At 43.4% G+C, this 22,991-nt stretch overlaps 1 protein-coding gene across 5 annotated transcripts in view; it reads right to left on the bottom strand.

Annotated features, from left to right (window-relative positions):
- Positions 1 to 22,991, bottom strand: part of LOC137522841 (phosphatidylinositol 4-kinase alpha) — a 179,153-nt gene that overhangs the window by 103,361 nt on the left and 52,801 nt on the right. For all 5 annotated transcript variants that reach the window (XM_068242974.1, XM_068242980.1, XM_068242988.1 and 2 more), the window contains exons 14-18: positions 20,824 to 20,953; positions 11,361 to 11,456; positions 10,780 to 10,963; positions 8,119 to 8,222; positions 5,767 to 5,935 (exon numbers count right to left, since the gene is read on the bottom strand). In XM_068242974.1, the coding sequence (XP_068099075.1) occupies positions 5,767 to 5,935; positions 8,119 to 8,222; positions 10,780 to 10,963; positions 11,361 to 11,456; positions 20,824 to 20,953 (683 nt within the window). The remainder of the gene's footprint in view (positions 1 to 5,766; positions 5,936 to 8,118; positions 8,223 to 10,779; positions 10,964 to 11,360; positions 11,457 to 20,823; positions 20,954 to 22,991) is intronic.

The raw sequence follows: 22,991 nt of genomic DNA, 5'->3' as shown, positions 1-22,991 counted from the left end.
TGTATACATACAATTTTTTCTGGTTGTATACAATTTCACAATCCATCACACAGCATACAATTCTTGATAACATTGGTCTGAATTTTCCAACAAGTCCAATCTCAAAAACTCAAGGAAAAAAACCCGGGAAATGTGATCAGATTTCTCAATCGGGAAAAAATAAAAATCGTATTTATTGAACTGGTGTAAAATTGAATCTTTTAATTGTATGGTGTGAAGCCACCTTTATTCTTCAATCAGCATGTTTCTGTATAATTTTCAAAAAGACAAACTTGTAATGTGATTTTCGACAGAAAGGTTGGAGGTCATATGAAAGGCCTCATCTTTCATGCACAGAAAAAGGATGCAACTATTTCTGTGCTTCTGTTATATCTTCCCATTCTGTAACTGTTGGGATGTGTTCTTTGTCTGTGTTTTTAGAAAATACAGTCTAGGTTTCCTGAATCCCTTCTGTTCTCTCATAAAGTCACTCAGGGCTCTTTCACACTTGTGGCGATTTTGGGTGTTAACGCAAACGGCTAACGTTTGCGTTAACCAAGGTAGGATGAAAGTCCATAGACTTTAATTTTATCTTTCACACCCGACGCTGCGTTTCGATGAGTTGCGGTTCCGACTCACCCGGGCGCAGTTTTTCGTCCAACGCACCTGCGAGCCGGCGTTTTCCGTCGGGATTAATTACCAGCTACCGCCGCTGATTGCGTCGCACCGCAGATACTTGACGACACGCCGCAGGCAGACAACGAGTGCAGGTGAACGGCTCCTTCACACGTTGGCTTATGTGAAAGAGCCCTCAGAGCCTAAATGTTACAGCTCATCACACTTCATTCTGGTAAAAGGTGAATTGTATTACCCCAAATATGGCTATTATTCAATAAAATTAGAGTGAATCACTGCTTCATTCTATGGCAGCTCTGACTTTCTAATGCTTTAGCATGTTGCTTACATCACTCAAAGAACTGCAGCTTTCCTATCTGATATATGACAGGGAAACCTAAAGGAATAGGTAGGGATCGGTCTTCTCTGGGGAGGAAAAAAAAAAACTCTGTAGAGAGCATTTAAGCTCTGAACAGAAGTAGATTGGTGAGCAGGGTAATATCTAGCAGCAAGAAAAGAAAAACAGGCCACTGATAAATATGTACTCGGATCCTATTATGAGTTTACCCATACTGCTACTGCTGGACTTTACTCTTTGCTGCAACACTCTAAGCTGTGGGCGGAGGCCTTGACACAAGTTTCCCATGTAATGTCACAAACCTTTCAGTCTCTCATTGCCCCTCATAGAAGAAAAGCATAAACTGTAACAACCAGAAAACTTAAAGTACAATTCTAACTTTCTTGGTGTTCCTTTATCTCAGGGCTGTCAAACTCAAATACAAAATGGGCCAAAATTGTACCTAGTCGCAGGCCAACCTCAATGTCTACTGGCCACCTTCCTCCCTTATAAAGTTCCCAGGTGTCTTATGGCCACCCCTCCAAACCCTATACAGTTTCCTGGTGTATAGTGGTCCTCCTTCCCCTATACAGTTCCGTGGCAGGGGCGTAACAATAGACCCTGCAAGGAATGCAGCCACAGGGGGGCCTAGAAGCGGCAGGGGGCCCCGTGGGGGGAGAAGTTTATTCTTCCTGTCATGAGAGACTGACAACTAAGGACACAGAGAGAAAAAAAGTTTTCTGCGCTCTGCACAATTATTCTAATGACTGCATCTGCTCAGCCACTGATAAAGAATTATACAAAGTTGTGAATAAAAAGATTTGTAGACAGTCTCTATTCAGTTTGCAGCAGGTTCTTGTGTACAACGCCCAGTCCCCAACCTCTCTACCCCTCCCCAAGTGCTCTGTACTGTAGTGATGCTGGAGAAGTCTGCAGAACCAGTTCTGCTCCATCAGAGATAAACAGAGTGAGTGTAATAAGCTGAGGCTGGGAGAAAACTTGTCTGTCAGTTTTCTGTATGTGTTTTTTGCACACCATGGGCTTGATTCACAAAGCCGTGCAAACTGTTTAGCACAGGTGTGCTAAACAGTTAGCACGTGAAGTGCCGTTCGCGGACTTTTGCGCGCACAAAGTGCCGAGCTTCACACGATCGTGGACTTTTGCATGGGCAATTTGCTGCGATTCACGGCAAATTGTGCGCGCAAAAGTCCGCGATCGCGGCACTTTGCATGCGCAAAAGTCTGCGAACGGCACTTCACGTGCTAACTGTTTAGCACACCCGTGCTAAACAGTTTGCACGGCTTTGTGAATCAAGCCCCATGTGTGTCTGTATGTGTGAAAACATGCACGTTTTATTACAGAAGCATGCCTGCAGTGCTTTACTGCTGTCTGTTTTAATCTGCATGGGGAAAACACATTCAAATGCGCACTAGCCAAGTGAGTATCGTTGGTTCTCAGTTTACCAGTACAGAAAGCGAGGGGGGCATCCAAAGTTTCGCAGGGGGGCCCAGTGATTTCTAGTTGTACCCGTTTCCTGGCGTCTAGTGATCCACCTCCCCCCCCCTACACAGTTCCCTGGTGTCTAAAGGCCCCCACACTCCCCCTTACAGTTCCCTGGTGTCTAAAGGCCCCCACACTCCCCCTTACAGTTCCCTGGTGTCTAGAGGCCCATCCACCCATATACTGTTCCCTATAGTTTCGTGCTTTTCCCCCTACCTCCCCCGTATGTATTCCTGGTGTTCTAAGGCTTCACTTCCAGAATAGCTTCCCTGGTGGTCTAGAGTGGGTAAACATAATGCAAAGTAGGGAAACCACTTAGGGCCAAATTTAATGGCTCTGAGAGCCAGATTTGGTCCGTGGGTCGCAGTATGACACGTATGCTCTATCTCAAACCTATCCCCAACAGATCACTGAGACCTCCCTCTTCAAATCCCCACATACCTAGCCGGCTGGGGCCCATATCCTCAGGTATCACGATTTCCCTTGTGAGCAGGTTATCAATCAATCTCCCACTTCTCTCTCTGGGAACCTAGATGCAACTCCTGTGCTCTAGAGCAACAATGTACCTAAGCGCACTAATGGACAGTGGATGGCTATTCCTGCAGGTGCAGTGATGTCTCAACAAGACAGGTCAGCCGATATAGTGAGCATAAGGAGCAATACAGTACCTCTTCCAGCCGTGCCTTCGAAGGCACAATGCCGAAACTCGAGTCGGGTAGTGAGGCTGCAGATTTTTTTATGTGCAAATAAACAAGCTCTTATCTAGTAAGTGATAACCCCCTGCGTGGCTTCTTTAAGCGCACAGTGTACACTATTTCTGCTCATTTTCCCTCAACCAGGAAGTGCTGCTGTTTGCCTTCACTGCTACTGGGATTGGAGCCACTGGTGGAGTGCAGAGAAGCCAGGAACAGGAAGTCTGGGTATCAGCTGACCAGGAGATCACATGGTCAGTTTCCATCCACGCTGAGCAGAGCACCAGCTTGTCCCTGGATATCGGGATTACAGCAAGATTTATGCACAGAAAGAGGTACCATCCACCACACACACGGCTGGAAGAGGTACTGTATTGCTCCTTATGCTCACTATATCGGCTGACCTGTCTTGTTGAGACATCACTGCACCTGCAGGAATAGCCATCCACTGTCCATTAGTGCGCTTAGGTACATTGTTGCTTTTATTTTTTACTTTTGGGGCTTGGGACTCGCCTCCACCTTGTAGCTGCACACCACTCTTTGATTTTGCGCTGTGTCTCATTGCTCCAGTATCCTGTGCTCTAGAGTCTAGGCCCCACCCTTCTCCAAAGCAAAATACTGCAGCTGGCTAAAAATCTCTAAGAGGTTTTAATCTTTGAACCCTCAAACAAGCACTGAAATAACGGCTTTGAAAAGAAATGGTCTTGAAAATGAGCTAAACGCCTGCTAGAAAATAACTGAGCAAAACTTAAAAAAAAAAAAAAAAAAAAAAAAAAAAAAAAAAAACATAAGCTGCCGGCATGCCTTTACCATTGAACTTTCTGAAGTCCAGCAGCTACTTGACATCACAAGTTTCTGTACGTTCTGTACAAGACAAGATCAAATAAATTTACACTGTGATGCAAGGCCACTATATTAAAACTACGGTACGTCATTTATCTTGTTTACATCTGTTCCTTCTTCAATGTGTGAAGGATGATTGTACACCTATAACTTTAACACACTACCCAACTTAGCCCAACATTTTAATCTGCAGTGTAAAATGCCTAAACAGAAGGAAAACTGCGCCTTCCACTCCTAGAAGCCACAAACTGCAGTGGCAGTAATAATAATGGTAATCACGTGAGATCGCAGTTCACCAATATCAATAAAGAGAAAGAGAAGGTTTTTGCTGCGCTCTTCACTTAGATAGTTCCTCTAGAGGATTGAACTGACAATAGTGTGGTACTGTATAAAACACAGGTATGCAATAAATAGCCAGTGACTTGTGCCTAGCGATCAAAATGTAAAAGCATATGCCAATCCCCTATTGCAAAATCGCTCACCGGCTCAATACTACCTAAGACACCAGGTGGATCTATCGCATGTTCACAAGTGATCAATGCAGGAACAGGATTCAATACCAGCCAGATGACTCACAGTTGTCCTCTGTAATCAAATCACTTTAATCCGTCTTTAACTAATGTTTCCATGCCAAGAAATGATAGTTTCTAACATGTTCAATCTGCCCCATCCACCTGACTGCTGCCGGCTTATGCCAACCTCCCCCGCCCACACATATTGCAGAGGAATAAAGGTATCAGAGGATATTGGCATGGAATCATTAATTCAAGGGATTTGATTGCCAAGGATAACTGAGTCGCCTGGCTGGTATTGAATCTTGTTCCTGCATTGATCAGCTTGTGAACATGCGATAGATCCACCTGATGTCTGAGGTGGTGTTGATCCGGTGAGCGATTTTGCAATAGAGGAGTGGCATATGCTTTCACGTTATGATCACTGGGCACAAGTCACTGGAAATGTATTGCATGCCCGTGTTTTCATGAAACTATTGTCAGTTCCTTCCTCTATAGCAGGGGTAGGGAACCTATGGCTCGGGAGTCAGATGTGGCTCTTTTGGTGGCTACATCTGGCTCACAGTTAGGGGTTGATTCACTAAGCTACACTGCTCAAGAAGCGCAGCTTAGTCAGGCATCGCAAGTACAATTTTCAAAGTTGGCACACTACTGCTGTAGCATGCACTACTGACTTACTCGCGCTCCACCCAAAAACTAACAGCTGCTCCAATTGTCCCACTCTGGACCCCATCAGGTCCAGTGACTTTGTAGGATGAGATCCCCGCACTTTGATTGGCCAAATAGGCTGTCTGTCACTTGACAGGTAGCCTGTTGGGCCATAGTGTGGGGATCTCGTCCTACAAAGTTAATCAACCCCCAAGCCAGCTAGCTAATTGTACAAGCTGTTAGTCTGTATTTCTCGTGTTTGGCTCTCAGAGAAATCGCTGATGTTGATGAAACCCAAGGGAAGCTGAAGACGTGTCTGACACTTCCGGTGCCCGGCAGATCAACTGTATACACATCACCATGGCAACAGGGATGCGAGCCCTCTGCTGCGTATGCGCACTGTGTCAGTTTGAAACATATGGTATGGCTCTCACAGAATTAAATTTAAAAATATGTGACGTTTATGGCTCTCTCAGCCAAAAAGGTTCCTGACCCTTGCTCTATAGGAACTATCTAAGTGAAGAGCACAGCAATAAACCTCTCTCTTCCTTTAGTGTGAATGCCTAAAAACGATCTGTAAACTATTAGTATTTTTAACTGAAATGTCTTTATTAATGTATTATCCTAGCCTCATATTCACCTTCAGTGCTGGACCTTTCTCGCTGGCTCTCTCGCTGGCCCTTTTACCCTCGAGCCCCAACTGCACAAACAGCTCCAGCAGGTTCATCAGAAGCTCGTCCACCAGCTGCTCACCCTGGATGTTGGCTGCAATGTTCGCCAGTGCATTTATGACGGCCAAGGAGCAATGCCTGACACAAAAAAAGCATTATGCTTAGAGACAGGATAGTGTAATAGGTTAAATGATCAACAAAGTAAGAACATTTAATTCTTTAATCTTACACTTCCAATGTTTCATGGTTATTCACACAAAGGACAAATAAAAGCAATGTTCCAACACAGGAAAGTTTTGTACAACAAGGGTTCCGTGGAATGAAAAACAAAGCTTAACAGATAAAATTTATGATCAAAAAATGAGTGACCTTTACCATTCCCCGATTCTCCCCATCCCCCTCCCTCCCTTCCCTTCTGTATTGGGACAACGGCTGCGTGGTCTCCACTCAGATACACTAAAGAAAAGAGGAACGGTTCAATACCTAAACGTACAAAAAGAAGAAATGTTGTTAACGCCTCATGCATCTATGCTCCCCACTATTTGTTTTGTACTATGGCTACTTGTCAATATACCCAATCCTAGTCGAGTGTTACGTTGTGTTGTACTATGTACAGTGAGAGGTGAGAGGGCTATGGAGGCGGCCATATTTAGTTCCTTATAAACCATGCCAGTTGCCCGGCAGCCCTGTTGATCTTCTGGTATAAGTAGTATAAGTAGTGTGAGTCAAAACCCTCGAACAAGCATATGGCTAATCGAGTCTGAGTACCTGATCTGCTGCATGCTTGTTCAGGGTCTATGGCTAAAAGTATTAGAGACACAGGATCAGGAGGACTGCCAGGCAACTGGTATTGTTTAAAAGGAAATAAATATGGCAGCCTTCATATCCCTCTCGCCTCTGGTTCTCTTTAAAGAAATCTTACATTGTATAATGCTGGCCAAGAGCTGAACTGATTAATACAATGCAGACTGGTAATGCAGTTAGAAGATACAGGATATAGACATTCCAGGGAAGAAGGCTGAGATGAGTGGAGAAGTGGTAGGGTGTGAAAGGCCCATGCAGTGCATGCACACATATTTACGGAATGTGAAAAATAAGCTTCATTGGTTTTAAACTCATCGGTATTTGATGACAGATGATTATAAAAACAGGCAGTCTACCATTTTCATGGAGAGTCATACAGTACTGTCAACATACAAACTGTGCTTGTTGTCTATACAGTAAGCTTCTCTGGGGAACGGGTCAATTAAGCTGGTTAACTTGGATTTGTGGTATCATATTCATCATTTTTAAGTGTTGAGCAACATAAGCGCATAGTGTTGAATAGTTTGAGCATTGTTTCTAAGGTTATTTTATTTTGCAAAATTAGTCAAAAACAATATCAGGCATCTTAGTTTAGCTTTTCTATGGATGTAAACAGAGTTGTGTGAAGTTGTTCATTCATTAACTATATACAATTATTGCTTATAGCTCGCAACATCTCCCATAGTGTAGAAAGTGAGTTCCGCACAGTGTCGGTAGAATCAAAACGGCTTTATTGAATCAACACAGAGGCTAAAATCCATCACCACATGTTGACATGTTTCGGATGTTACACGTCCTTAATCAATGCTATGATTAAGGACGTGTAACATCCGAAACATGTCAGCATGTAGTGATGGATTTTACCCTCTATGTGTTGATTCAATAAAGCAGTTTTGATTCTACCGACACTGCGGAACTCACTTTCTACAGTACTGGACTTTGGGTCAGAGCAGCCAGTTTCCCTGCACTGTCGGCAGTTGGAGGTTGTGAGTGGAGTTCCACCTATACCAACATCTCCTATAGGACTCAAAGCCCATAAGCATGGCTCAGACCAGTAAATTGTGGTACAGAGGAAACACTCTGCAAGTACACAGATGTCATGCTAAACAGGTGGCTTTTTAGTCTGGATCTGAATATCTCCAGGGATGGGAGTTCCAAAGAGTAGGGACAGTATGACAAAGTTCATACGCTCGCCGCTGGATTTGATACCCCACTCATCCCCGCTTATCTTCCGCTCGATTCCCTGCCATTGTCCCCTCGCGGGGAACGAGCAGGGTATCGGCGGTAGCAAGATCCGACCTGTCGGATCTTATCAATCGAGCCGCATCCGCGGCTCGATTGATAAGCCACATTGCCGTCTCATCTACCTGTGTAGATGAGGCTTTAAACAAGAGCTCGCCAAATAGATTCACGTAACACTGCGCAGGCTGTCAGTTCGCCTGAGGAGGATCCAGTGGCTCCCCCTACTGAGGTAAATATCTCTTTATTTTGTTTGCTAAAGTTTTGAATTAACATACCTATAACCATGATCTTTGTAATCTTTAGTGGCAGAGTAGACAACTGAGCTAGCCTTTACGCTGATCTGCTGGAAAAGGTTCCACACTTCCTGGTAAATGTATTGCTATAGAAGACAAAAAATAATGAAAAACTAAAAAAAAACTGTCAAAGATGAAAGAAATACCCACCTGAACAAAGCTTTACAGACTGTATTGTACAAAAAAAGTGAGGCTAATGACATCAAGGTAGCAATCCTAGGATTCACTGGCTACATCAGAACTTCAAAATTAGGAGTATAGGGCAGGCTGGTTAGGAAGGTTTTTAAGATTACATAAACTTTGTTAAAAATGTATGTATGAAAAAACTTTAACCAGTTCTTTCCCTACATACACCATACACCTTACATCCTCCCTGACAACCTTTTTACCACTAACTGAACTTACTGTCTCCTCTCTCATCTCTAAACCACGTCCCACTACATGCCCCCTTGACCCCCTGCCCTCATATCATTACTCATTTATCCTTTACCATCTCACCTGCCTTAACCACCCTCTTCAACCTTTCTCTGACCAGAGGCATAGTTCCATCCTCCTCCAAACAAGCCCTTATAAAGCCCTTACTGAAAAAGCCTTCTCTTGACCCCTCTTCCCTGCCCAACTACCGACCCATTTCTCTCCTCCCCTTCTCTTCTAAACTACTTGAGCGCCACGTCTACACGGACTTAGTCCGTCACCTCACTGCCAATTCTCTGTTTGATGACCTCCAATCTGGATTCCGCCCCAGCCACTCAACCGAAACTGCCCCACTTAAAGTAACCAATGACCTGGCGACTGCTAAATCTAAAGGCCTCTACTCTATTCTTAACCTCCTAGACCTCTCTTCCGCTTTTGACACTGTGGACCACCCCCTACTTCTCCAAATCCTCTCATCCATGGGCATTCAGGGTCCTGCTCTCTCCTGGCTTTCCTCCTACCTTTTAGATAGGACCTTCAGCGTTGCCTACTCCGTCACCACCTACTCTCCACGTCCCCTCACTGTTGGAGTTCCCCATGGCTCAGTTCTCGGACCTTTCCTTTTCTCCATATACACATATGGTCTTGGTCAGCTCATCAGCTCCTATGGTTTCCAATATCACCTATATGCTGACGATACCAAGATCTACATTTCAGCACCTGACTTGGACACCTTAACAGCTCGTGTCCCAGACTGTCTCAATGCCATCGCCTCCTTCATGTCCTCCCGTTTTCTAAAACGCAATATGGACAAGACTGAAATAGTAGTCTTCCCACCTCACAAATCAATGCCCCTGCCAGACATCTCTATTTCTGTTGATGGCACTTCCATATAGCGTGTCCCTCTGGCTCGCTGTCTAGGTGTAATTTTGGACTCAAGTCTCTCATTCAAACCACACATTGACAAACTCTCCTCCTCTTGTCGCCTCCACCTAACAAACATCTCGTCTTCCCACTCCCGCTTACAAGACTTCTCTCAATCCTCTCCCCTCCTCTGGAACACTCTCCCTCAACACATCCGCCACTCACCCACACTTACTATTTTTAGGCGCAATCTGAAAACTCACCTCTTCAGGCAAGCATACTGTCCTACCTAGGACACCGCCCACTAACCACCATTTATACCACCCCATACACAGCTTCCCTTTACCTACTGTCCTATACCTTAAATGTTTAGACTGTAAGGCCTTTTGGCCAGGGCTCTCTTCTCTTTCATCTCACAATGCTGTGTAATGGGTGTACATACCTCCCACCTCTGTGTAAAATATGTTAATTTGTGCACTGTTTTAGCTGTTATACCCTCTTGTCTTGTATGCTATTGTACAGCGCTGCGGAAGATGCTGGCGCTATATAAATCAATAATAATAATAATAATACTAATAATAATAATAATAATATGTACAGGTACCCCTGCTGGAGAGACTACAGTACTGCATACTCCTACCACCATCCAAAATAATGAGAGTAATTTGAAGATTAGAAAACGTGCACATGGGGGTCAGATGCAAAAGATGTCCCCATGGAAAATACCCTTGGACCAGATGGCCTCTTCCTGCACAGAGGGTGCTTGTAAGTTGTTTTCTCACAGATGATCCTACACCAACCTTAACCTGACCCTAACATATGACAAATTCTTAGCACTAGCGTGGCCTAAACTAAATCTGCCCTGTACTTTATAAGCCCTGAAAACAGAATTGTCTATGGAGGGGTGGAGGAGGTCTCAAAATTAAAGGTCTCCAAACACTGCACTTAACAGCAGAGGGATAAATAATATCCATCAGCAAAGCAACACAGCGTTGAAGGTCAAGGATACGGCCAGTAAACAGGCCAAATTCACATTTTCATACCAGCAATATTTAACTCTTATGCCTGGTGCACCCAACGTAATTTCCCATCGGATCAATGGGTCAAATCAATAATTTGATCTGATCTGCTCCCGATTGAGAACGAGATCTGACTAGAAATTGCATTAGGTGTACTAGTCATTACTGCAGCTAACAGATTTATGATCTTAATTATAATTAATACATAGTGGAGTCCAGTGGAAATGAAGAGTTCACTCTGATTTAAGGTTATACAGAAAAATCAAAGCCTGATTACGTTGTACTTTCAATATTTATGACTAAGTCGCGGATAGCCCTTGTTTGTAATTTCAGTTACTCTGCTTACATTGCCAGTTATCACCATGCACCCCAGTTGATCAATGATGAGAACGTCTAGTGGAGATGGCGGTTGGCAGAATTTCTGCTGCAGTATCTGAAGGATTGGCTCCATCACCTTCGGAGTATCCCTCAGGGCGACGGCAATGTGCCCCAGTGCCCGGATTGTGTGGTCAGGGATCAGATGAGCCTCCCTAAAACACAAACACCCCTATTGCAATCAGATGGTGTAATCATATACTAAATAAAAATACTTGTGCAGTTTCACATGTTTATAGACCTGAAGAACATTCCTGTATTTATATCTAAACATCTATACATTACTCATTTTCACTGAAGTGAACAATGACATATATACCCCATAGTAATAAAACATATTTGTCACAGCATCTGCACAAAAATCGAAAACCACTAGTAGTGTCCCATATCCATGAATCATATCCCTATACACATATAATAAGGCTGTAATACAGAACATGCTTCAGGCATTTTCACACCTGCTGCTCAAAATTTTGCCTAATGCACATCCAATTGCTCTGATTCACATAAAAGGTACAGGTCTGAGGACCATACTTCAGTAATATAACGTACTTATCATTTTCCTGGGAAATATACAGACGATTTGATAAACTGGCCAAGAAAGCTTCCACAATGACTGGGTCAATGGTGAGGCCTGCCTTTAGACACCTGCAATGGAATACTGAATACGTTAGCATAATAGCAATCACATTACTAAAATATTAAAAACACCTGCAGCTATTCCATTTTCCACAGCTATTGTCTCACTTGCAAAATTTTTTCCATGTAGCCAGCAAAGCGAGAAATGAATTTGCATATTGCCATGGAAGCGTATCTTGGATACCGGCATAATGTTTTTTTAGGTACCGGTAGATTAGCAAGGTCATTGTTCTAGCTCATTATTGTGCAAAACATTAGTGTACCTCACATTTACAGGTTTTAAACGGTAGCATATTTTCATTTATTGACATTACAACTCAGACATAGAGCAAGTTTGTCCTTTGAGTTAGTGACTGAAGGAGATTCACATAGTGCATACATATACTGTTCACCTGTTCATACTATACTGTTCAATTAATGTGTGGAACACCAGGGATGACTTTCAAGCATTGTTTTGGTTGGTGGCGATTGTTCACTTTACTCAAGTATAGTAGTTTTTCAATCTGAGGCAATACAATATTTGTGAACAAGGGTACCGCAAATCCACCCGTGGCTGTGGGGTTTGTTAAATGGCATATTTAAGCTTCACTCTGGATCTGTTCCATAGTACCCCTGAACTGAGAGGGACACGGTGGCTACCATATTTATTTCCTTTTAAACAACACCAGTTGCCTTGCAATCTTGCTGATCTCTTTGCTGAGGGTGTTGACCTTCTTGTGAAGTTGGGACTCCCTTCTAGTTCAGTTGCACAAAGTGATGAAGCGTCTCCCCGATATGGTCCCAGCAATCCCAGCTGAAGACCTTGTCATGAACAACCATAAGCTTTGGCGCTGGAACAACCCTCCCCGCTCCTTGCTGCAATTTTTTCCTACCCAGATCCTGCCTGGGTTACAATCATTTTTCTTAATGCGGTCTCTTATGCACTGCTGGAATCCTACTCTTTACATGTAAGATAGTTTTCTATTAGATCATGCAGGGAGAATAGAAATTTCCTCTGAGTTAGAGGAATATTTTTTACACAATGCTTTTGATAAAATATCCCCTTCCCACAATGCTTCTGATGAAATATTCCCTTCCCCCAATGCTTCTGATGGAATATCCCCTTGCCCTTATGGGCAGCCCATAAACCTGTCATCAGGAATGTACTTAACCACTTGAGGACCGTGGGCTTTACCCCCCTTAAGGACCAGGCACTTTTTTTCCCATTCAGACCACTGCAGCTTTCACGGTTTATTGCTCGCTCATACAACCTACCACCTAAATGAATTTTGGCTCCTTTTCTTGTCACTAATAAAGCTTTCTTTTGGTGCTATTTGATTGCTGCTGCGATTTTTACTTTTTATTATATTCATCAAAAAAGACATGAATTTTGGCAAAAAAAATGATTTTAACTTTCTGTGCTGACATTTATCAAATAAAGTAAAATTTCTGTATACATGCAGCACGAAATATGTGGACAAACATGTTTTTGATAAATAAAAAAAAAAAAAAAACATTCAGCCTATATTTATTGGTTTGGGTAAAAGTTATAGCGTTTACAAACTATGGTGCAAAAAGTGAATTTTCCCATTTTCCAGCATCTCTGACTTTTCTGACCCCCTGTCATGTTTCATGAGGGGCTAAAATTCCAGGATATTATAAATACCCCCCAAATGACCCCATTTTGGAAAGAAGACATCCCAAAGTATTCACTGAGAGGCATAGTGAGTGCATAGAAGATATTTTTCGTCACAAGTTAGCGGAAAATGACACTTTGTGACAAAAAAAAAAAAAAAAAAAGTTTCCATTTCTTCTAACTTGCGACAAAAAAAAATGAAATCTGCCACGGACTCACCATGCCCCTCTCTGAATACCTTGAAGTGTCTACTTTCCAAAATGGGGTCATTTGTGGGGTGTGTTTACTTTCCTGGCATTTTGGGGGGTGCTAAATTGTAAGCACCCCTGTAAAGCCTAAAGGTGCTCATTGGACTTTGGACCCCTTAAGCGCAGTTAGGCTGCAAAAAAGTGCCACACATGTGGTATCGCCGTACTCGGGAGAAGTAGTACAATGTGTTTTGGGGTGTATTTTTACACATCCCCTTGCTGGGTGGGAGAAATATCTCTGTAAATGACAATTGTTTAATTTTTTTTACACACAATTGTCCATTTACAGAGATATTTCTCCCACTCAGCATGGGTATGTGTAAAAATACACCCCAAAACACATTATACTACTTCTCCTGAGTACGGCGATACCACATGTGTGGCACTTTTTTGCACCCTAAGTGCGCTAAGGGGCCCAAAGTCCAATGAGTACCTTTAGGATTTCACAGGTCATTTTGCGACATTTGGTTTCAAGACTACTCCTCACGGTTTAGGGCCCCTAAAATGCCAGGGCAGTATAGGAACCCCACAAATGACCCCATTTTAGAAAGAAGACACCCCGAGGTATTCTGTTAGGAGTATGGTGAGTTCATAGAAGATTTTATTTTTTGTAACAAGTTTGTGAAAAAAAAAACAATAAAAATCAATTTCCGCTAACTTGTTACAAAAAAATAAAATCTTCTATGAACTCACCATACTCCTGGGTGGGAGAAATCTCTCTGTAAATGGACAATTGTGTGTAAAAAAAAAATCAGAGAGATTTCTCCCACCCAGCATGGGTATGTGTAAAAATACACCCCAAAACACATTATACTACTTTTCCTGAGTACGGCGGTACCACATGTGTGACACTTTTTTGCAGCCTAGGTGCGCTAAGGGGCCCAACGTCCTATTCACAGGTCATTTTGAGGCATTTGTTTTCTAGACTACTCCTCACGGTTTAGGGCCCCTAAAATGCCAGGGCAGTATAGGAACCCCACAAGTGACCCCATTTTAGAAAGAAGACACCCCAAGGTATTCCGTTAGGTGTATAGCGAGTTCATAGAAGATTTTATTTTTTGTCACAAGTTAGTGAAAAATGACACTTTATGAAAAAACACCAATAAAAATCAATTTCCGCTAACTTTTGACAAAAAATAAAATCTTCTATGAACTCGTCATACACCTAACAGAATACCTTGGGGTGTCTTTTTTTCTAAAATGGGGTCACTTGTGGGGCTCCTATACCACTCTGGCATTTTACGGGCCCAAAACCGTGAGTAGTCTGGAAACCAAATGTCTCAAAATGACTGTTCAGGGGTATAAGCATCTGCAAATTTTGATGACAGGTGGTCTATGAGGGGGCGAATTTTGTGGAACCGGTCATAAGCAGGGTGGCTTTTTTAGATGACAGGTTGTATTGGGCCTGATCTGATGGATAGGAGTGCTAGGGGGGTGACAGGAGGTGATTGATGGGTGTCTCAGGGGGTGGTTAGAGGGGAAAATAGATGCAATCAATGCACTGGGGAGGTGATCGGAAGGGGGTCTGAGGGGGATCTGAGGGTTTAGCCGAGTGATCAGGAGCCCACACGGGGCAAATTAGGGCCTGATCTGATGGGTAGGTGTGCTAGGGGGTGACAGGAGGTGATTGATGGGTGTCTCAAGGTGTGATTAGAGGGGGAAATAGATGCAAGCAATGCACTGGCGAGGTGATCAGGGTTGGGGTCTGAGGGCGTTCTGAGGGTGTGGGCGGGTGATTGAGTGCCCTAGGGGCAGATAGGGGTCTAATCTGATAGGTAGCAGTGACAGGGGGTGATTGATGGGTAATTAGTGGGTGTTTAGGGTAGAGAACAGATGTAAACACTGCACTTGGGAGGTGATCTGACGTCGGATCTGCGGGCGATTTATTGGTGTGGGTGGGTGATCAGATTGCCCGCAAGGGGCAGGTTAGGGGCTGATTGATGGGTGGCAGTGACAGGGGGTGATTGATGGGTGATTGACAGGTGATCAGTGGGTTATTACAGGGAAAAACAGATGTAAATATTGCACTGGCGAAATGATAAGGGGGGGTCTGAGGGCAATCTGAGCGTGTAGGCGGGTGATTGGGTGCCCGCAAGGGGCAGATTAGGGTCTGATCTACTGGGTAACAGTGACAGGTAGTGATAGGGGGTGATTGATGGGTAATTAGTGGGTGTTTAGGGTAGAGAACAGATGTAAACACTGCACTTGGGAGGTGATCTGACGTCGGATCTGCGGGCGATCTATTGGTGTGGGTGGGTGATCAGATTGCCCGCAAGGGGCAGGTTAGGGGCTGATTGATGGGTGGCAGTGACAGGGGCTGATCGATGGGTGATTGACAGGTGATCAGGGGGATAGATGCATACACTACACAGGGGGGGGGGGGGGTCAGGAGGGAGCAGGGGGCAGTTTAGGGACTTAAAATAAAAATAGTGTTGACAGATAGTGACAGGGAGTGATTGATGGGTGATTGGGTGCAAACAGGGGTCTGGGGGGGGGGGTCTGAGGGGTGCTGTGGGCGATCAGGGAGCAGGGGGGGGGGGGGAAATCAGTGTGCTTGGGTGCAGACTAGGGTGGCTGCAGCCAGCCCTGGTGGTCCCTCGGACACTGGTACCAGGGATGCTCAAATTCGGATTCGGAAGATACCCGGATAGTTGCAATCCGGATATCTCCCAGTAATGCTGTGCGGGCTGGGCGGGGGGGGGTCAAGCTTACCTCTCTGACGTCTTCTTCGCTCGTCCCTCGGCGCCTCCCATGATGCGGTCCACGCGGCGGTCACGTGACTACAAACACTTCCTCCTTCCGGGTTGAAGGAGGAAGCGTTTGTAGTCACGTGATGCGCGTGTACCGCATCGTGGGAGGCGCTGAGGGACAAGCGAAGAAGACGTCAGAGAGGTAAGCTTGACCCCCCCGCCCAGCCCGCACAGCATTACTGGGAGAGGATTCCCCCTCTCCCTCCCGTCCCCAGAGATTCGAGGCTGCACAGGAACGGATCTGTCCTGCACAGCCTCTAACAGGCTCCTGCCTGTCATGTGACAGCGATCCCCGGCCGCTGATTGAGCCATAAATTGCTTTTCTCCTATGGTGCTGTCACTTACAGTAGGTAGTAGAAATCTGACAGAAGCGACAGTTTTTGGACTAGCCCATCTCTTCATGGGGGGATTCTCAGGGATTTTTTTATATTCTAAAGCACTTAGTGAATGGCAGTTGCTCTGTCCAACTGCCAAAAAACTGTGTAGTGAGCAGGGAAGCTGGCCAGCATCATTGTTTAAATCCTTTTTAGGGGCTGGAGGAAAGAGTGTCTCTATACGCCGACGACCTAGTTATATACCTAAAAGATCCTGGTCTATTTCAGGTGCCCTTGAAATATTTTCTACCTTTGCTCCATTCACGGGTTTAGAGGTAAACTGGTCCAAATCAAAACTTCTTCCCATAAACTCCACCTCCATACCTCAGGCCCCAATGGAGATTATCAACAAAACCAAATATTTGGGAATATGGATATCCAGTAGCACGGATAACTTTATAACGGAAAATCTAACCCCACTGCTTCAATATACTAAACAAAAGTAATTTGGCTGGCAAGGTCTTCCCCTATCCCTAATAGGAAGAATCAACTTAATTAAAATGAAGCTTCTTCCAAAACACCTTTATATATTTAGAAATTGTCCAGTCTGGATACCGTGGAATTTTTTTACACAACTAAATTCCATCCTCATAAGTTTTATCTGGTACAATAAAATCCCTAAAATTAGCCTAAAAAAAGCTGCAGAGCCCGTGGACAGAGGGAGGATTAGCTTTCCCGGACCTTTTTAAATATTTCTTGGCATGCCAACTTGTTACGGCAAACTGGTTGCTAACACAAGACCCTTCTAACGCCTCTACTATGTTAGCCGCATGCTACCCTCGGCTCCCTTGAAGCCCTTAGGCAAATATTATATAGAGGTACAAAAGCTCCATACCCCCTAACTACTAACATGAAAACAGTAATTAAGGCATGGGACATTACCCATAAATGGAACCGCTCTCCCTATAATAAATATTCCCCCCAAATTCCATTATGGAATAATCCAAAATTGCCTAATTTTTATACAATCCCAGACCCCATAATCTGGATCTCTAAAGGAGTAGCCAAATTGAAACATATTGTTGAAGCTGGGTCCCTGGCAGAATTTAATTCTCAAAGAAACTTTTTCTCTCCCAAACTCACACTTTTTCAGGTACATACAACTCAGGCACACCTTCCAATCGCAATTTGGAAGGGTACCAATTCGCTTGCAATCCACAGAGATGGAAGATGTACTACAAAAAGAAAATGTTAAAAAAGTGCTATCAGAAATATATCAACATATTATTTTACTTACTGAACCGCATATCACCATATATAAGGCTCACTGTTATCCCAACCTTAGATGATAAGGAATGGGAAGATGTATGGATTAAACCTTTCACATATCTAATAGCAACTCGCGACAGACTAATCCAATACAAAATCTAACACAGAGCCTATTTGACTCCTGCTAAATTGTCTAAATATATAAATATAATTATGACTAAAGCAGTCCTCTGCTGGAGATGTAATGCAGAAAATGCAGATCTAGATCATGTGTTATGGCACTGTTTTGAAATAGCTCCTATATGGAAGACTATTTGTGAGTACATTTCCCATATTACGAAAATAAATACCCCAATTGATCCCTATCACTGTATATTAGGGGATACAACCAAACTTGCTTCTACAAGAGCTCAGAGGACATTAGTGGGGCTCCTACTCTTCTACTTTCGTTAAGCTATTATCCTAAATTGGAAGAGTGAAAATGCACCTGCGCTACAATTTTGGAAAAATTTGTAAATTAATCCATACAGCTATACAAGGCTGCATATATAGCTAGAGGTTGTCCACAGAAATGTAAAAAAGAAGTATGGGAACCATGGATCAGTAATAAAGATACAAGTCAAAATATGACGTACATGTAATATAAACTGGCAACAAATAATATACTATTTAAAACCTGCCTGCCTTTTTATGTAAACCTGAATGTACAGTGCAGTAAATCCTTGAATTAATCATATATTAATACTGCTGAAGGATCTGATTGGGAGGAGGGGGGGGGGGGGGGGGGTTCTGGAGGTACACTACAGCAGTAATCTGTCTAGTGGGAGTCATGTGCAAGTTCTTTACATGTTTATTTCTTATGCTCACCTGCGAGTGAGCACACGGTTTGTTTAATTTTATATGCTATATAAAATCAATTAAAAGAATTTAAAAAAAAATCTTTTATAGGGAATATCTTTATAAAGAATAAAAGCCCTGCTGAGAATCCCCTATGAAGAGATGGACTAGTCCAAAACCTGTCGCTTCTGTCAGATTTCTTATACCTACTGTGACAGCAACATAGCAGAAAAGTAATTTATGGCTCATTTTACTCTGGAAAAAAACGTCCTTATTTGTCTATGTTTGAACATATTTTAAATTTTACAATTTTTCGCCATAGTGCACCTTTAAGAGAGAGTTGAACTTAATACAAAAGGCATAGAAATACACAAAGGCAGAGCTGTCCAACTACAGCCTTCAAGAGTCAAGGTCCTCACACATTTTTGGCACAACTCAAATGAATTGACAGGACTGAACCAGGAAAGGTGTGGATCATCGAGTAAAACACATTTCTCCGACCATCCTATAACACTGGCATGGATATGGCCTTCGAGGACTGGAGTTGGACAGACCGACTCTTAGGAAAGATTTGTACTCCATGGTAATAATCCCCCCACTCAATTTGATCATAAGATCACTAATTAGTATAGGCCTCCTCACTCCTACAGGCTTTGTGATAATAAAGGTAGTTTGTAATCCCTTCCTTCTAAGGTCATTCAGATCTTTGAACAGTATTATTCTAACCTCCTGGGCCAGACCTCTAAAACGTGAATCCGCAATCTCTAGAAGCCTGGTTGACTAGCCTGAATTTACCTTCAGTATCACATGAACAGGGCCAGATGGTTTCACCTCTCCATAATTTTAAAAAAAATTGACCTTCTAATCCCCATTTTAACCTTCCTATAAAGCTGAATTGATACTGATACTAAACTAGAATTCTGGCATCTAGTCTGGCTTCACTGATTGGAGATCTGGTTCGGGAGAGGCAAACTGTATTAATCCCTGGCTGTGACCATGTTAAAGTGTACCAGCCTGTGCAGTACTATTCACCGCCGGAGAGTGAGCACTGCGCATGCTCAGACTGGTCACAACTGCAAACGTTTGCCACCTTATAGCAGAGAATTAAAAAAAATCTATTACATGTTTGGTGGTTAATTATGTTCTCCATCTTTATTAACTCAACTCCACTGACTCCTTAAGCATCCCTTATCTTATTCATAGGGGAAAATAAGTCTAATGTGAAGATCAACCTCCCCTTCAGTCTGGGATCAGCAACACTAGGACAAGGTGTTTGGCAGCTCCTTTGACACCTGGAGGGGTCCAGCAAATCATCAGGTATACAGAAGATAATTATATAAAGGAGAGGTTCATGGCAGGAGTGTATCCAGTGTGTTACCTCCCTGGTTCAGAGTAAACACATCTAAAAACTTCACTTGTGTCATCCAAAACAACATTCTGTGACTGACTTGAGCGATAGCCTACTATCTGTACAGACGTCGGCTTCTGCTTGTTCCTCCAAGCTGCAGTACAGAGAGCCGGTCACACAAGCCATTACATGGGTGGCGGGCACGCTGTCCGACCAAAAAAGGAATATTATGGGCAACACTACCAACATGTATGTAGTGGCCATTCCTTGAACACAGAAACAGCATGGCAATGCAGCTCTCCTTTGTAAAGAAGCTTTACCAAGTTGTTTTGTTGTGCCACCAAGGCTTGTATGCTGGAGGGGGATTTCTATGCATAATATAAATGCTTCCATTACCACAATGACATACCAGGCTAGGCAGAGGCGTAGCTAGGGGTGGGCAAGGAGGGACACATCTCCCCGGGCGCAGCACTGTAAGGTGGCACAGAGCATGGCCACTGCACCCCCAAGTGAGTGAGAGGCAGCTCGCTGGTTGCCCAAAGTGCCCCTGCTCCTTTCCCTCCCTCTGCAGAGGAGTGCAGAAGTGTTAGCAGCAGAACAAGGGAGGGGACATCTGGCTAACTAAAGGGGTTACATCTGGCTATCTAAACGTGGGGAAGCGAGGCACATCTGGCTATCTATGCATGAGGAAGGGAGGAACATTTGGCTATCTGAAAGGGGAAGGGGGGCACATCTGGCTATCTAAGCAGCATTTGTACATTTGGCTCTACCCATGACAACACCCACATTCTGATGCAAGGCCAAGCCCAATTTGTGATGGGGGCTCAAAAACTGTCTTTGTCCCCAGGCGCTGAAAAGCCTTGCTACGCCTCTGAGGCTAGGAGAAACTACAGCAATAAATACATGACTGCAATACTGCAATAAATACTGTCCACAAGCTCCACAATGATATCTTTTTTCCCTACCATTTAGACTAGACTTTATTTAAGATATACCTGCAGATGTTCTCAATAGCAATGTCTCGTAGCTGTTCATACATAGATGGCTGGCTCTTCTTGCCATGGATAACATTCATTGTGGATTCAGAGTGCTCATTTGTGATGCTTATCTTAATGTCATTGGCTCCTGTAAATGTAAGTGAAGAAATCTTATTATTATTTACATCCACAAAAGAACTTGCACACATCAGTTATACAGTTTACAAGGCTTGGCAAACTTTTTTTTCCTTATAGAAGCTACCAAGATGACTTTGTGAGGTTAAAAAAAAATAAAAAAAAATTAAAATCTGACACTATTACAGGAACAGTAATTTAAATTCAACATAAACTAACATGAGAACTAGAAGCTGAAGTTATTGACTTCCAGTAGATGAAAACAGCAAACTGATATGTATTGCCACTGACTGTAACAGTAGCCATCTACTTCACAACTGAGGTGTAATTCAATAAACGATTGAATACTACTTGACCAGAAATCGATTGAGGAGTTTTACCTCTTGCACAACCTGATCTTGATCAGGTTTCAGATAACCTGTGTTAAAATCAATGAACCTACTAAACTGCTATTTTTATAGAGCTCAGTCCAGTACAAAGCTATGTGGCCATTGATCCTCCGCCTCTCCCTGTGCGATCAATAAGATTTACCACCTTTACTGACAACCTACGACCAATACATTTATCAAACTCCATTGACTGAGATGCTAGTTTTAAATGTTCTTTATTTGGGTTTGCTAAATAAAATGCCTCATCGATAAAAAAAAAAAAAAAAAAGGACCTTCATACCTGGACCTGGGGCTTCCTTCAGCCCCTAGCAGCCCATCTGTCCTCCTTGCAGCTCTGGTGTCCTGGGATCCCCTCTGTCCTTCAGCCCCTAGCAGCCCCTCTGCCAGGTCAGCATCTTCTGGGCCTGTGCGATCGCGCAGCCCACGTGGCCTGGAGCATTCTGCGCAGGCACAGAAGTTATGCGCCTGCGCAGAACGCTCCAAGAGCACGATGGCAAATGGTGCGCAGAAGATGCCGACCTGGCAAAGTTGGCATCTGCAACAGAGGTGATCCAGGGACACCGGAGCTGCGACGTGGGACAGATAGGCTGCCAGGGGCTGGAGGAAGCCCCAGATAAGTAGATCCTGTTTTTTTTTGTTTTTTTAACTTGCACCTATCCTTTAAGTCAGTGTTCCCCAACCCTGTCCTCTAGGCCCACCAACAGTGCATGTTTTGTGGAAATCCACACAGGTAAGTAATCAGCTCTGCTTAGACACTAATTACCTCATCTTTGCATGTGTGTGCTTTCCTGCAAAACATGTACTGTTGGTGGGCCTTGAGGATAGGGTTGGGGGTTAAAAATGGTTTAAAAATGAGGTCCTTATAGTGAAGTGCAAGTTTCTAAACAATGTATTAGGGTCTTTTTCCACGAAACAAATGGAAACGGCAGTGTCCATTTCCATTAGTGTGATGCCTTTGCGTAGCAATTTTTGCCCGAGCGCAATCGTCATCCTGACAAGTTTTGGATGCAATTGAGCTCTATTGTATTGAGTATAGTAGCTCAATCGCATAGTGGAAATTGGTTTGAAACGCGATTTTATTTCATAGTGGCAAATTTCACTGTTGTATCTTTGTAATAACTATTCTGTGCCTGGAAGGCATTGGTATTGTAAGTAACAGGATTTAAGGGTCAGGATTTATTTCTCAGAATTCAGAATCAAAGATGACCATATTCTAGAAGAATCCCATTCTTTAATTCTCTCTATTTCTGAAGACAGGATTTTCCCACCCTCCATTTATGCTTTTGATCATTATTTGGGCCCAGTCTAAAATAAGAAGATGGGTTTTATATTTTTACCTAGTATAGTACTTATATCTCCCCGCTGTTGGAAAGTCTTTTTTTTATCTCTGATATACCGGTACTGGAAATATGATAAGTCTTTGCAGCAAACAAAGCAGGGAGCTTCTGGCTGACAGCTGCACTGGTCCTGAGTAGCAGACTTCTTTTTTCCAAGCCGTAAGGAGAATGCATAGGAGTCCCGTGAAGCTTGCTATGGAACACAGCTCCATGGCTCTCTCTGCAAGAAATTGGCGCTGAAGTGCTTAGGATGGAATTATCTGAGTTTTTGAATAAGGAAACCCGGATTGGAACAGCAACACTATTTACAACTCCCTCTAAACTG

The sequence above is a fragment of the Hyperolius riggenbachi genome, chromosome 1 (genome assembly GCF_040937935.1).
Source record: "Hyperolius riggenbachi isolate aHypRig1 chromosome 1, aHypRig1.pri, whole genome shotgun sequence".
Lineage (NCBI taxonomy): Eukaryota > Metazoa > Chordata > Amphibia > Anura > Hyperoliidae > Hyperolius > Hyperolius riggenbachi.
This window is presented reverse-complemented; position numbering and strand designations above follow the sequence as displayed.